The sequence below is a fragment of the Macaca fascicularis genome, chromosome 15 (assembly GCF_037993035.2).
Source record: "Macaca fascicularis isolate 582-1 chromosome 15, T2T-MFA8v1.1".
In the NCBI taxonomy this organism is placed as follows: domain Eukaryota; kingdom Metazoa; phylum Chordata; class Mammalia; order Primates; family Cercopithecidae; genus Macaca; species Macaca fascicularis.
In genome coordinates, this window is record NC_088389.1 from 100143002 (window position 1) to 100159193 (window position 16192).

At 49.6% G+C, this 16192-nt stretch overlaps 1 protein-coding gene across 9 annotated transcripts in view; it reads right to left on the minus strand.

Moving 5' to 3' along the window:
• Positions 1–1928: 1928 nt before the first annotated feature.
• APBA1 (amyloid beta precursor protein binding family A member 1) overlaps positions 1929–16192 on the minus strand; it is a 226085-nt gene continuing 211821 nt past the window's right edge. For all 9 annotated transcript variants that reach the window (XM_045373135.2, XM_005581889.4, XM_005581888.3 and 6 more), the window contains 3 exons: positions 9499–9618; positions 7245–7385; positions 1929–5779 (listed from right to left, as the gene is read on the minus strand). In XM_045373135.2, the coding sequence (XP_045229070.1) occupies positions 5708–5779; positions 7245–7385; positions 9499–9618 (333 nt within the window). In that variant the 3' untranslated portion in view covers positions 1929–5707. The remainder of the gene's footprint in view (positions 5780–7244; positions 7386–9498; positions 9619–16192) is intronic.

Sequence of the window (16192 nt, forward strand, 5' to 3'; positions counted from 1 at the left end):
CTGTTAGGAACTGTGCCACACAGCAGGAGGCGAGCAACAAGTGAGCGAAGTTTCATCTGTATTTACAGCCACTGGCCATCGCTGGCTCACATTACCGCCTGAGCTCCACCTCCTGTCGGATCAGCAGCAGCAGTAGATTCTCATAGGAGTGTGAACCCTATCGTGAACTGTGCATGGGAGGGATCTCGGCTGCATGCTTCTTATGAGAATCTAATGCCTGATGATCTGTCACTGTCTCCCATCAACCCTAGATGGGACCACCAAGTTGCAGGAAAACAAGTTCAGGGCTCCCACTGAATTATACAGTTCACTACAGAACACTATATATTACAATATAACCATCATAGAAATAAAGTGCACAATAAATATAATGTGCTTGAATCATCCCCAAACCATCACCTCCCTGGCACCCGGTCTCTGGAAAAACTGTCTTCCACGAAACTGGTCCCTGGTGCCAAAAAGGGTGGAGACTGCTACTTTAGAGGACTGTGGCTAAGGGGTCAGCTGGAAGATGGGGCCCAGGGCTCAGGGACCCCAAATGCCCGGTTGCTGCCATTTGTCTTCATTGATCTCCTGGTCAGTGAACTAGATCAGCAGAATGAAACAGCAAGGCGAGGCCTGTGACCTTCCCAAGGGCAACTCCTAATGTAGGGGAACCTCTGTGCACCTCCTGCCCACGCCCCTTTCCATAAAGGGACCCAAAGATGGAGACAGGGAGGGAGGGAGCTGAGTGCAAGCCCTGCTCTCCCAGGGCAGTGCTCACTTCCAATCTGGGGATGGGGAAATGGGGCAGCCTGATTTGAATGAGAGATTGTGGTTTGCAAATCAATGGAAGAAAACCTGGAAGAAAAACATTTTAAGAATCAAAAGAGACCAAAAAATCTAACGCTGAGTTCATCCGTGTGCGATGACAAGCCCGTCCCAGGTGGACGCAGGTGGGAGTCGTCGGAAAGCTGAGCGTAAGTGCTTGAACCCTCTGTGTCCGTTTCTTCCTGTATAAAATGGAGACAATGATAATACAGGAAAAGCTTCTACCACTTAGAGGTGTTGTGGGGAGTTACTAAGTTCATCTCTGCAGGACGCTTGGCACGTGGAAGGTGCCATAAAGACTAGCTGTCATTCTCCAAATTGTGACTTCCCCCGACACCAGTTCAAGGTGCTTTCTTCCCACTTGATCCAACAGCAGTCATGTCGGTGGTGGGACACTCTACTTGCTGTGAGAAGGATAGAGAAGGGGTTCCTCAGGGCCAGGCCACAGGACCCTTGGGACAAGGCCCTGCCTCCATGTTCAGGGCTTTCAGCAGCTATGGACCTGATGGGGCTGCAACAGGCTTTGCAGGGAAGATGGGGGAGGGGCACATGCAAAGAAAAAGCTGATGAGCAGTCTGCTTTGGAACAGGGCTGGACACTCTGTGTTGGGGAGTCCAGGGCCCCCAGCATGACCCTGGCAGCAGGGAGGGCATGCCTGGCAACCTTCAAAACGTGAATTTCCAAAGAGCACCAGGAGGAAACCTTCCAGAACCTTCTCACACTTGGGCCTCTCAGAGCGCTGTTTTCCACTGTCCACTTAGGTCTTAGTACCTTACAAAAAGGCACCTTCCTTATGGGAGATGACTGAGGTGGGGGAGAATCAATTCCTGTTTTCCTACCCTCGTGGAGGATGTCAAGTATGAAATCCAGAGAATTTCTCTTTCTCCAGTTCAGTGCGTTCGAAGGAGACCCACAGGACTGGAGGATCAGCTGGACAGGAGAACACAGCCTTTCTTGTCTAAAACCAAGTCAGTTCCACAGAACTGGAAAAGCTCATTTAGAGAACTCCTGGGCTCTGGGCACCTGTAGGGTGGGTAGGAGCTAGTCTGTTAGGGAAAAGACAAACTCATCACACAATCCTGTGCCTTCCCTGCAAGAAGAAGACACTTGGCCAGGCCAAGAGGTGAAGTTCTTGTTTATTGTTGCAGCAACTCTTATACAGACATTAGCGTTCAGTTAAATAAAGGAAGATAGCACAGTAAAATACATCACAACCCCAAACCGGATGACTGTGGCCACGGTACAGAGGAGGGAGGGAGGGACCAGTGACCAGACTGTCGAGGAAGTACATTCAGTGGGTGTGCGGTGTCCACATTCCAGGCTCACGTGTAGATATATTTTATTTATATATTTATTTATATTTATATATAGATCATTGAGTTTTGTGTATACAAAGAACGATATTGTTACAAATACAATACTATACTTCTCCCGACGCTTTACAATAAGCTCTATTTCACCCTCTTTACAGAACAATAGTACAAGTTCATACTCTAGGTGCTGTGCTAAGTATGTACAAGAAATGTCATTCCCACACAGTCCTCACACACTGCCTTGATGGAGGGGAAGAAAGATCGAGTTGTGTGCTCAAGTCGACCCAGGCCAGGGAAGGAGACAGACATGAAACTCAAACCAACAGGTGGCCTGTGAATGTGAGTCAACACATCTAAGGAGGGGCGGCCCCTGGTTGTAAACATTGGTAACGGCTACACCACTGGGTCGAGGGACCCAGGAAGGGCTCTGTAGATGGTTTTCATCCGTGTGCGGGAGGTGTTGGTGCCCACAGGGTGAGGGGGGCAGAGGAGCGATGGGGGAGGTAGTAGGTTACTCTGGGACTCCCTGAAGGCGGTGTTGATGGGCAATGTTCAGAAAGCAAACCCGTGCACAGGGACCCGGCGCCCCTGCAATGCGCTCCTAGGAGCCTGCTCTGGCGAGGGAAGGTGTCACTGGAGAAGTGGGCTCCAGGCATTGGTCTTTGGGGGTTTCTCCCTCTCGTGAACCCAAGGCTGATGGTGGCTCCCTGAAATGCTCACATTGGAGAAGAGGCAGGGTGGGTTCTGGTGCCTCTGCCTGGACCAGGAGGGGGAGGTGAATGTGGGAGTCCATCCCCAAAGCTGAGCCACCAGCATGTCCTGGTGGAGCAGCCACAGCGGCTCTGTGCCCTCGCAGCATTTGGGAAGGCTGCTCTGTACATAGCCTTCCCGTTACACGGGGTATTTAGATATTTACATATATAACTATATATACCGGGATGACAGAAGGGAAGACCACCACTTCTCTTGGGACTTTCAAAAAATCTAGCGACTCACTTTTAAGACTCTGGCTGCTGGGGTGACCATATCTAGGCTCACTCCCTTGCCCCAGTGGTAGCGGGAAAAAGAACCCACTTCAGTTGGATGGACCTGTTCCGAGCTCCAGCAACTTCCACTCACTGGGTGTGAAGACACACCTGGATTAACACAAAAGAATGTGGTGGACAAATCATCTCACTCTTATGTTACAATGTCAGTTCTCCAGGAGAGCTTGCAGAATTGCCTTTTTCAGCACCTCTCAAAGTTTACAAGGTTTTTGTGCAATAGGAATAGAAAGTATATTCTCTCCTTGAGGTGAAGATAGGTAACTGTTATGTGCAGGTTGTACAGGGACGCACTACTGGAGTTCTGTCCCCTGGCCAATCGTGGGCGGGCCTCTGTGGTGCTGCCCAGGGGCCTGGGGACAGACAGGCATGAGCCCCTGCAATGATTTTCCAAGGCTCCTGATGCCTGAAATGCCACCAGTAACACTTCATTCCTGTTCTATCCACTCTTATTGGCAGAGGAAAGATGAACTGGCTGGTGACTCTTTAGTGTCTCATTGTATCACCAGATACTCTACAGCAAATGGAGAACCCAGGCCATGGTTCCTTCCTGGTCCTCACGTTTGTGATGGGTTGACCTTGGGGCTGGTCTCCAAGCAACTTTCGGTAAAGCACCCTTCAAAGAAGTCCTGGGGAGCTTTATGGCCCATCCCAGAGTCCCTGGCCCCACCCCGTGCCACTCTCTGCAATGGCAGAAGCCCCTTTCCCCACAGGGCCCCTGGGCAGCCAGCGGCCTCCCTTCCTTAGGGCTCCTTTGTAGTACAGTGAAACTGAGAGCTCCGCTGCTCATTCCTTTCAAGCATTGCGCTTCCCTGATTCTAAGCAGAAAACTCTGACGGTATAGAGATCTCGGGGAGCTGATCACAGAGCTCTCTGGTTGAAGTCTCTTGTCCCTAATCTTGTTGTAGTCACTTTTCTCCCTCCTTAGAATCCCTCCATTCTCTCTATAAATACATGCTATCCAACATTTGCTCACTGAGTTCCTATTTCCGTAGACACAACATAAATATCCTGGATGCAGAGAACAGGGACTATATTAATTACAAAATATATTAGTTTCTCTTCCCCTGTCTCTACTGAGGTCATGAATGAAACAAAACAAAAGCAAAGCCAAATCACACCTCACATGAAAACAAAATGCTCTTTGGACCAAGTGAAAACTGGCTCAGAATTATAATATTACTAAAACATCTACACTGAACTGAGACGGAAGCCATAAATATGAGGCACCTGATGAAAACACGGAACATTCCACACCAGCTGAAAATGCTCTCAGGCCCACAAGGCAGCAAGAGGGTGTTTATGGGCCACATCTGGGGATTCTGAGGCATAACTTGAGGTTGCTATTGTCCCCTTAATTTTGTGGCTTATGTACTATTCTGGCCTTTCCAATATCACATGCTGCCTAGTGGCCCTGAGCAAAGAAAGCTGGTCTTGCCTTGGGCCAGGAAACAAGAGGACAATTGCACCTGGAGCTCGCCTTCTGGGGAACAGTCCCTCCTTCCCAGACCCCTGGGATGTGTGTTCGGCAGGAAGGGGAGTCCAGGAGGAGGATGCTTTAAACCAAGGTGGTGCTGGAGGGGCTGGGCCTCAGCCGCAGAGACGGCAGGTCTCTCAGGATGAGGCTGGGCAGCCCCCACCCTCCTGGCCACCTGCCAGGGAAGGGGCCTCCCAGAGAGGTGGGTTTCCAGGGGATGTGTGTGCCTAATCTTCAGCTTGTCTCATTGGTGGTGGGAGCAGGGAAGGGTGATATGCAAATGGGACTGTGTGTGTGAGAGATACAGAGAGAGAAGCAGACAGTACCTGCCTGTGTTTATCTAATGGTTGATAACTTCAGGACAACCTGGCAAAGTTCAGATGCCCCATGAATTGCCAAGCTCTCTGTGACACTATGGTGTCCTTGCCCAAGGCAGTTATTTCCCCTTTTATCCTGGGGTCAGAAGGCTCGTATTAGAAAACACACATACGTTGAAATTAAAACTAGCAATAGAAGAGGTTTAAGGTTGGCTCAGAGATTCTGGGAGGAAATAATGTATGGTGCCCCAACTACAAGGCAGGCAGTGCATAACCTTAATGACGTGGGCTGGCCCTGGGTACTACCACATTCCCACAGATAAACTCAGAGAGCAGAGATCAGCAACTGGGTTTTAGGCACTGCTGAATCAGCTGCTTCACTGCCCTGGGAGCTCCTTCTAAGAGGTCTGCACCTCTTGGGAAGGGAGGATTCCCCCTCAGGCAGTGACAGCTCACCCCTGGACACACCCAGAAGGCCGTCCAGGATGGTCCTGGGTCGGTACCAGGTGGATGCTGGCTGCTCTCCATCCTCAAGGGAGTGCATACGAACCTTCCCTGGTATTTAAAAAAAAAAAAAAAAAAGCAAATCGGAGAGAGTAAAGAGGTCCTTGCGGATTCTTCTCTTCCTGTGTAAAACCGAATGCTGGGCGCGAGAGGGGAATGTCTCAGTGGACACAGGGATGCAGCACGAGAAACACAACCACGATGAGGAGAGTCCTCCATGCATGCCACCACATGCGGCCGCGGTCAGATGTAAACGGGCTGCTCCTGGGCCGTCAGCAGCCTGTACATGGCGGCTGGCATTGTCTTCATGTGAATCTGAGGGTACAGAACACACTTTAGTGGGGGCTGAGGCTGGGGGCTGGCTGCATGGGCACTGCCCAGGGCCGGCGAGAGAGGCAGTGCTTCTCGCATAGAGGGCTTTGAAGATACCCCCCTACTGCCCAGCCACCACCAGGGACCTGACCCAGGGTGGCCTCCAGGAAGGGTGGAATCCACTGACTTTCTCAAAAGCTTAGGGGTGACAGAAATGAACAACAAAAACAAGGCAAGGCTTATTTCTCAGTCAAATGCTCTTGCTCTCACCAGACCCTACCCTTTTAAAAGCAAGAACTCTGAAAATGGAGGGAGAAGGGCTCAAGGCTTCTTAGGGCACCTGCCTCCCTCACCTCTCTTGGCAGATAAGGCAAGGGTGACAAATCAGCCCTAGAACAGCAGTGATGACTGACAGCAGTGATGGATGACAGCAGCGATTACTGACAGCAGCGATGACTGAAAGCAGCGGTGACTGACAGCAGTGATGACTGACAGTGCAATGGCTGACAGCAGTGATAAATGAATGACAGCAGTGATGACTGACAGCTGTGATGAATGACAGTAATGACGACTGACTGACAGCAGTGATGACTGACAGCAGTGATGAATGACAGCAGTGTTGACTGACAGCAGTGATAAATGAATGACAGCAGTGATGACTGACAGCAGTGACAAATGAATGACAGCAGTGATGACTGACAGTAGTGATGAATGACAGCAGTGATGACTGATAGCAGTGATAACTGACTGACAGCAGTGATGAATGACAGCAGTGATGACTGACAGCAGTGATAACTGACAGCAGTGATGACTGACAGCAGTGATAAATGAATGACAGCAGTGATGACTGAGAGCAGTGATAACTGACTGACAGCAGTGATGAATGACAGCAGTGATGACTGACAGCAGTGATGACTGACAGCAGTAATGACTGACTGACAGCAGTGATGAATGACAGCAGTGATGACTGACTGACAGCAGTGATGACTGACAGCAGTAATGACTGACTGACAGCAGTGATGACTGACTGACAGCAGTGATGACACGTCACGCCACACTGCACTGGGGTCACACCTCTGGAGGGCCACTTTGTTGATTTGACTTGAGTCTAAGAGTTAAATCTTTTAAATACATTTGGGGAGATTAACTGGGGAAAATGGAGGCAACTTAGGCAACCATACAGAAAAGCAACAGAAAGCTGAGTGTTGAAAAGAGAAGGTGAGCACATCAGATGAAAGAGAAGGCTGAGGGTGACCTGATTCCATTTCATGGAGAAGCTCCCGGACAACTGCTTGCAAATGTGTTTGGCGTTTGGTCAGAGACAGATAGGTCTGCTAGTTGGGGAGTGTTCAGGATTGGAAACTCAGGGAGCTTTCCCAGAAGGACTGCTCAGGGCCACAGTGGGCATATGAGGCAGGGGCACCAGACGCGGCCCTCAGCACCACCCCCAGCCCTGGATCTCTCCTACCTCCCCAACAGCATTGGAGAGAATGTGGACGATCTTCTCGTGGGGGGTGGCCACGACGCTCTGTCCATTGATTTCAATGATCCGGTGCCCCACACGGACGCCTCCTCTCTCAGCTATTCCCCCTCTCATGAGGCTGCAGATCTGCCAGAGTCAAAGGCTGTGTTACCCTCATGGCAGAGAGTGTGGCAGGGCTGGAAGGCCGTCTTTCCCGAAAGCCCCGCCCCCGCACTCTGCTCTTGGAGAAACTGACATGGTTAGGCTTTGGGCATTTAACTCTCTTAGTGTCTTTTCACAAAAGAATAGGTGCTGTTGGTCCACATGGCCACCTTGTTCATGTGGCTTGCGCAGAGACTGTAGCACATCACTGGTTTTTACAGCACACTGAATTCTACTTCTCATCCCAGCTGGGGCTGGGTAAAAAGGGCCATTTGGGCCTGTCGCAGAGTCGCCAGTGTTTTCAAACTGTTAGCCTGTGTGACGCAGGTTAGTGTTAGTTCCCGCAGTCATGACTGGGACTCAAGCACTCAAGCACCGAAGTGTTTAATGCAGCAGATTGTTTTTAGGGTCACAATTGCCTGAGCCACCGTGGGGCTGGAACTCCACCTCTGTGTTCCAAAGTGTGGCTGGCTGGGAGGGAGAGGCTCCTTTAGAGCTTCCCAATTCAGCGGCCCCTGTTCAAACTCCCTTCCCACAGAAACGACAGTGAGGCTGGATTTTGTGATGGCACAGTCAGCCACCACAGTGACCCGAGGCTGCAGGCGGGGCTGATGGGCCCTCCACCCTCACCTCACACACACTGCAACATAACTTTTCCCAAGAGTAGGTCTGAATTTACTAAGTTGGCTTTTCGTTCCAGACCATGCACCTTTATTTTAAGTGGATGCAGACAAGATTGCAAGTGACATCTGGCAGCAACATGCTGTGTCATTCTGTGAGTGTGTGGCCCAGTTGCTCTCTCAGCTAGTCTGGGGTCAAAACATGCCTTAGGTGTTTTCCCAATGGACCCACAGGTGTTAACGACTCCTTGTTCATATCCAAACTTTTAATACTATTTAACTATGAACAAAGCAAACAAGTATAAGTACAAACCAATGAAAAGATGATCTCAGAGCTAGACTGTAAAGAGTCAGCCTAGGTCCTCTCCTAATAGGTAAACTAGGCTACTCAGGTACGAAGAATGCAGGAAGTGGGGCTGGATATTTCAACTCCAAATGGGAAGTTCAAGGGTATTTCTAAACCTTAAAATGTATTTGGAATGATATTTTAATTATCTAGGACACTTTTTTTTTTTTTTGGAGACAGAATCTTGCTCTGTCGCCTAGGCTGGAGTACAGTGGCACAATCTCTGCTCACTGCAACCTTTGCCTCCCGGGTTCAGGTGATCCTCTTGCCTCACCCTCCTGAGTAACTGGGATTACAGGTGTCCGCCACCACACCTGGCTAATTTTTGTATTTTTAGTAGAGACTGGGTTTTGCCATGTTGGCCAGGCTGGTCTCGAACTCCTGGCCTTAAGTAATCCGTCTGGCTTCGCCTGAAGCCCAAGGTTTGAATGATCACTCAAACACCACACTGTGTGAATCCCAGTTGTGACTGTGGGAACTGAGCCGGCCCCTGCACTGCACAACCCCAGGCTTGGGAGTCAGCTGCTCTGCGGGGACTCTGTGCCGCCTGGGTGGACAGCCCAGAGGCGAGGAGGCTCTTGGAGGGTGCATCCCAAACTCTCAAGCTAGCAGCCAGGAGGACAGCCCTGCATGTCACAGAAATGCTGGGTTCTGGGCGGGAATCTCTGCTGAAGGGACTCTGTCCAGAGAGGGAGCTGAGCCTGCTTCATCCATCTTTCTTGATGGATTCCTTCAGGGAACAAACTGACTTTAAAAAAAAAAAAAAAAAAAAAAAGAAAATCAAAGGCCCTGTAATACCAGCACTTTGGGAGACAGAGGCAGGCAGATCACGAGGTCAGGAGTTCAAGACCAGCCTGTCCAGTATGGTGAAACCCCGTCTCTACTAAAAATACAAAAATTAGCTGGGCAGAGTGGCACATGCCTGTAGTCCCAGCTACTCAGGAGGTTGAGGCAGGAGAATCCCTTGAACCCAGGAGGCGGAGGTTGCAGTGAGCTGAGATAGTGCCACTGTACTCCATCTTGGATGACAGAGCAAGACTCCATCTCAATAAAAAAAAAAAAAAATCAAAGGCCATGCTACATTTTTATTTGTCAACATTGTGGAAAAGGATGTGGAAAGTGTTCTACTTACAATTCCGTTCTGGACACTGAAACCCAGCTGGTAGCGAAGGTCTGGTCTTCTGATTAACACGGTGGTGACCGGAGGACATCTCACAATATTCAGCTTGACTCGGGATTGATTCTTTAAGCCCTTAAACATGAATAAAGTACAGTGGGTATGGTGACCACTGAGGCAGACAGAATAAACAAAAGCAGGCAGCACAAAAGGCAAAAGAAGCCACACTGACTTTTCCGTAGGACCCACTGCCTGCCTGCAGGCCTTCAGTGCCCAGGCTGGTACAGTCACTGCTCGGCTTCACCTACCCAGGGAAGATGCGACATGGTGCAGATGGAGCCCTTTCAGCCCATGCACAGATGGGGTTCCTGTGGGCAATGCCTTCCTTTTGGGAAGTGGACTAGGTTCAAGGGATCTGATCAAAGTACTTGCGCAACTATGAGGAAGTGTCAGATGTACTTTTTGACTTCAAAGATGAAGGAGGCACACTATTTCCCCCAGCCAGGAAAGACACGAGTGGGAAATGGATTTTCTTTCTGGAAGGCAAACTCTAGCAATGACTCCTCTTCTAACAAAGGACATCTAACTCACAGCAACTGGCCTGATTCATCATGGCTCTTTTCTCTGGTCTCTGATGCTCCTCTTTCCCCTTCTTCCTGCCAGTGAGAGATTTTACAGCTATCAACATTCCCACAGCAACCAGGGACTCCAATCAGTGTGTGCGTCCTTGGGAGAATGGGGAGGGTTGCAGGATGGGTGTTGATGGAGAAGGAAGGGGAAGAAATACGACTTGCAGACTGTTGTTTCATGATCCCTGATGACACACCTCTCCCTCTAAATTAAAATGGAGCACAGAGGGAAAGCTGATCTTTGACTATAACAAGGGACTAGTTTCAGTGACTGTGTAGAAAGCTTCCACCTTGGTGTATCGCAGGCTCCTGCTCCTGTCCCCTGATCAGACTCACAGCAGTGAGAGAAGCCCTGGTGTGCTCAGAAGCATCTTTAGAAAACCATCACAAAGCTACATTTGCCCTAAGCTGGGCAATGGGAAGGTTTGCTCCTGCAGGCCTGACCACTGACTTGTCAGCTTCATCCTAGAGGAGGGTGCTGAGCAAAAGGAACTCAGCTCTGAAACAAATGTCCATTTTCCAGTCTCCCCAGGGTGCCTGCTCTGCCTCAACAAACTCCTGATTACCAGATGGGATAGAAGGAGTGACCAATAGCAGGTGCCTTCCCACCCTTTTCAAGTCATGGTATGCAGGAGAATCTTGTTTGCACGCTGGGGTAAACAGACCACACTGTTGTAGCTGGAAGCCCTGCAGTCCCTGGCCCTGCTACAAGAGCTGAGGCAGCACGGGTCAGAGCCCTCAGTGGGAAGCACCTGCCCGACTGGACTCCCATCTACACGGCCAGCTGTCTGGGAAACTGCTCAAGGTCAGGCCCAGGCCCACTCCTCCAAAGGGAACTGTAGGGTGGGTGGGAGGAGAGGTGGGTAACTTTTCCTCCAGGGGAGAACAGCTACCAGGGAATGAGGAGGCACTCAGGGAAAAGGCAAGCTCTGTTCTATCTAAGCCCACAGTATCGCCCAGAGACAGCATCTGCTCAGTTCACAAGTGGGTCCAGTTTGTGCCCGCTATGAGTGAAGTGGAAAGAGAACCTGGAAAGAACAGTAACAAATCCACAAAAAGCACGCATGAGGGGTGATCGTCTGCCTCTTATTCTATAAATAGAATTCTGCAAATTCCACAGCCACTACTGCTGTCACTCCTTGACCAGTCTACCAAATCTTTTTCAGTGCGAGGTCAGGACTTACATTGCACATTTTAAAGATGAAGACATAGACATGGAGCTTGCTTTGTCCAAGGGCTCTGTGGGGTCAGGACTGGAATGATGGATCCTTGCTCAGGCACCCTGCCTAGCAGAGGCGTGAAACTGGTGTTAGACAATTTCACTGCAAACAGAATCTGTAGCCAGAGTGCTTCTTGGAGTGGCAGAAAAGACCAACACCCCTTCTGTATCTGAGTTACAGAATATGCTTTAGATTGAGGGAGAGGCGGGGGCTATTTAGTCTCTGGTTATCCAGCTTTACCATGCTTGGCCAGCAGGTGTATACCAATGGCTCTTAAACCCCACACAGCAGCAGCAGCAGCAGCAGCCCCTGGCCACTTTTTAGAAGTGCAAATTCTGGTCTCTACCCAAGCCCCTCTGAATCAGAAACCTAGGGGTGGGACCCAGGAATCTGTGGATGACAAGTCTCTGAGATGATTTGAGTGCACACTCAATTTGCGAACAACTGGTGTGGACCACTACTGCAGAACAATGAATGGCCTCATCTGCATCCAGGTGGCTTAATTTCTCCATGGATGATTACATCCAAAGATGTCACTTTACTAGTCACACCTGCAGCCAGTGTGCTCAGTGGGAGCAGGTGCTGGCAAGGGTGGGGTGAGGGTGACATCTTGTGGGAAATTTTGTTAGCCCAGTCACTATACAGCTGACCCGTGGTCAGTCATCTGCATGTCTGTGTCATGCAGGAACACCCCTAAGATCACTGCGCATCAAAATCTACCCTGATGATGAAACTAATGGAACCAAAATGACTGTAACTACCTGTCATTGGACACTCACTGTTGTCTGGCATTGACCTGGAAAGGACAGGAGCTGTCTCATTTAATGTGGTGGCCATAATTATTCTATAAATATATTATACAAGAGGAAACTGAGGCTCAGAGATATTAAATGACTCACTCACATTAACACACAGCAAGATTCAATCCTAGGTCTGTCTGCATTCAAAACGTGCAGTATTTCTACACCATAATGCCCCATATACACAACCAGAGAGGGTGTGTCTTTTGTGAATAAGGCTTGCTCCACAAAGATGACAGGGTCAGCCACAGAACAAATCTGCGTCCCCACATTCCAGCCCTGAATTGGGGCCATCTTTTTAGTTCACTTTCCTACGTGGCAAGAGTTTTTTTGGGTTCCTGGTCCTCACAATTCCCCACCCCCTGGCTTCCCCACTGATGTGGTTCTAGTTTCTGCTCCTAATGTGTGAATCTTGATGGAACTCAATTTCCCCGCTGTTAGCGTCTGCTCCCCTAGTGCTCTGAATTCCTCTGCTTTCTGCAGGACTTGAGCCTCCCCATGGCTGTCACTCTGCTTGTGGCCTCCATGTACCATGCGACTTGGCATTCACACTCATGCGGCATCTCCCGGTGGTTTTGGAACATCTCCGGGGAACTGTTCTGGTTAAGGAAATGATTCCAAAGCACAGCAATGGAATGAGTGTGATTCTCCCTGGGGAAATGAACATCTGCAAAGGATCCAGGACTTCCATATGCAGCAGGTCCCATCGTCCCCATCAACAAAGGGAGATGCTCTGGCCTTCCGCTCCTATCGACAGGACCAGCACAGCCTGGTGAAGAGGACTCCCCTGGTGTCAGAAGACCTGAACTCAAGTTTTGTTTCTGCTACCCCAAGCAGTGGGATCTGAAGCCCTTTGCTCACCCTTCTCCCACCTCAATTTCCTCATCTTCCCAACAAATGGTAAAGCTCACTAACGTCTCTTGCAGTTCTGATTTCAATGACTGCACCCCCTTTAATGTGTTTATTCCTAAATGCCTTTGTCTGCAACATCAAATCTCAACCATTATGCTTAAACCTATTCCTGAAATTTAAAGTGGGCTTCTTTTGCAGGGCTGGGAGGTATGATGGAGAGCAGCTCAGACATTCATGCAGACATTTTTATCTGCTTTGAGTGCTTACTCCTTCCCACCCACTTAATCAATATTTACGAATCACTTGTCATGTGCCAAGAAATGTGTTAGGCACTGGAGATTCAGGGAAGTGCACCCTTTCCGGGGGGGACAAGAGACATTATCGGTACTAAGCACAGGGCTGTGAGCCCAGAGGGGGCTTGAGTCCCTTCACCCTTTTCTTTCTCTCTAATCACAAACTAGGAGACCAGGAATTTGTGGGAAAGAAGAGAGATGAATGATGAAGACAGGAGCATGCTGTTGGAATCTCAACCCTTCAGGCAAAGCCACCTGCTTTAAATGTTTACACCTGTTAACCACTGATATTATTTAGGTACGCTTGTGTGATACAGAAAATGTTACCCAACATACCCAAAAGCAAGAGAATGACTTTATCTTCTCAATGTTGCCTAAAAAATTCACACTGCTCTGGTGGGTTCTTTCCTTCTCTGTGAATTGATTTAAGACGCCTGATCTGTCCCTCAGTGAAAGATTTTCTAGATTGGGGAAAATGTGTTGCAAGATGAGGCTTAAGAGAAATAGCAATTGGAAATAACCAGACCATGCATTTGCTCTGCTGTTCCTAATCAGTGTTTCATGTTGGGTCCCATTAACTTAGATTTCTGAGCTGCCATTTTATTGGAGGTGCCAATTAAATAAAGGGTCATTTGGTCCCCATGACAACAGTGGAACGGTACAGCAAATTAAGAAATCTGGTGGGAGGGGAAGGCCAAAGAAGAGGGGCGAAGAGAGAAAAGAGAAGCCAGAATGGTCTCTATAGCAACGGGAGAGCGGAACCATGATGCTCTTGGGGAAGCAAGGGAAGCTGTGCGCTATTCTAAAACAGAGCAAAAACCCAGAGGGCAGGACCACAGAGGCAAAGGCCCAGAAAAAGGCAGCCTGTAAAATGTTCCACCCACCAATAATTATGCCTTGGGAATTAATTATGACCCAAAAAATAAGAGGTAGGAAGAGGAAGGCAAGTCAATACCTATAATTCTACTCTAGAAATCTATTTCCTCTAATCTGGTGGGAAAATGGTCAACCAGTATTGAAGAGGCCAGATGCAGAATGCACACTTTGGACCCCTGTTCCAGAAAGTGTGGCCTGCAGACTGGTGATGCCATCACCCCCACAGAGCCTGCTGAAAACGCAGAATCCCACCCTACACCTGCTGAATCAGACCTGCAGTCTAACAAGATCCCCAGGTGATTCCAATCAGTTTGAGAAGCACTGATTCATCAGGATGAGAGTTGCTTGTCAAAGTCACTGCAAAGAGCATGAACATACACTGAAACAAATTTGAACACAGCCTTGAAGCGGCCCGGACGCTGCTCTGCAGTGGCCCGAGGGGTAGGGGTAGGGCAGTGCGCACATCTGTCCAGGTGCAGGCAAAAAGGAGTGTGTTGTCTAGAGAATTTTAAAAATCTGATAGAACGCACTGAAGTCAGTCTGTATTTGGTACTGGCAATTCTGGCTGTTATCAGTGGTTACACCTCCCACCAGCCAGGGTGGTCCACGGACGGACCATCACATCTCCCTATTCAACAAGCGGCACACTGTGGTGGGGAGGAAGTTCAGCTGTGTTCTAATCAGGGTCTGCCCTGTTAAGTACTTCTTCACTATGGGCGGCCATGAAGGCACTGCTTTCCTTACTCTTCATCTTCATCAGTTACATCTCTTTCATCACCACTCGGCCTTTTAATTTTCTGGTTCTATAGAGACTACATTTATAGACATCAAAGTTCAGCTCCTCAAACAATCCGTTTCCTCTTAGGAAACCGTGCAGACAGAGCTCCGTCTGTACTCCAGCAAGCTTTGCTTCCACCTTGATGCTGTGATCCCACGGCAGCTGCAGAGGGAGTCAGGCCGCCCTCACAGCCTCACTGCTTCCCTCCTCTGGTCCCCGCGCAGATGAGACGGGAGGGATGCTCAGGAGGGTGGGGACTCACTGGCCAGCTGGGGGCCCTGAGCAAGTCTTCTGTGCGTTTAGAGTCTCCGATGGCCCATGTGTGCACCTAGCATCTGCTGTCCCCCTTGTGGGCTGTCCTGAGGAGGAAGGGAGGTGACTCCAGGCCATGAGCTGGAGTCTTGCAGGCCTCAGGAAGCCCAGCTTGTTCTTGCCCAGGCCCCATCCCTACCTTTACTTAAGTCCTCCCCTTGTCTGAGTCTGTTCTTAGTCTGCCATGACAAAGTACCACAGACTAGGTGGCTTATAAACAACAGACATTTCTCTCTCACAGTTCTGGAGGCTGGAAGTCCGAGATCAGTGTACCAGCACTGTCAGGGTCTGGCGAGGTCCCCTTCTGAGTTGCAGATGGCCAACTTCTAGTATCTTCAAATAGCAAAAGAGAGCTTGCTGGGGTCCCTTTTTTAAGGGCACTAATCCCAACCATGAGGGCTCCACCCTCATGCTGATCACTTCCTAAAGGCCCTACCTCCAAATAGTATCACATTGGGATTAGGGTTTCAATATGTATTTGGAGGGAACACAAATATTATTCAATACTTAACCCCCCATCCCCTCTCCTCCTCCCCAACCCTTCTAGACCCAGACCAGCTCCCCACAAACCGTCCCTGACCAGCTTCCCTCTCTCATCGATTTGTCTCTCTTGCTTCTGAACTCCTGCACCGCCCAGGCAGAGTTTCTCAACCTCATTTGGGGCTGGATAACCCTGTGCTATGGGGCTGTGCTGTGCACCGTAGGATGTTTGATAGCATCCCTGGCCTCTACCCACTGGATGCTGGCAGCACCTTCTCCTCCCCAGTGGTGACAACCCAGTCTCCATACATTTTGGAGGCTGCAAGATCACCCCTGGCTGAGAAGTACCACCTCAGGGTCTGGCTTGGGCCTAGCATTTCACCTGACACCCTCCCTGGGATGAGTCTGTATTGGAGGCTTATCCTCCAATCCTTAACCATGGGTGATTACATCATCTTGCTGTGCCTCA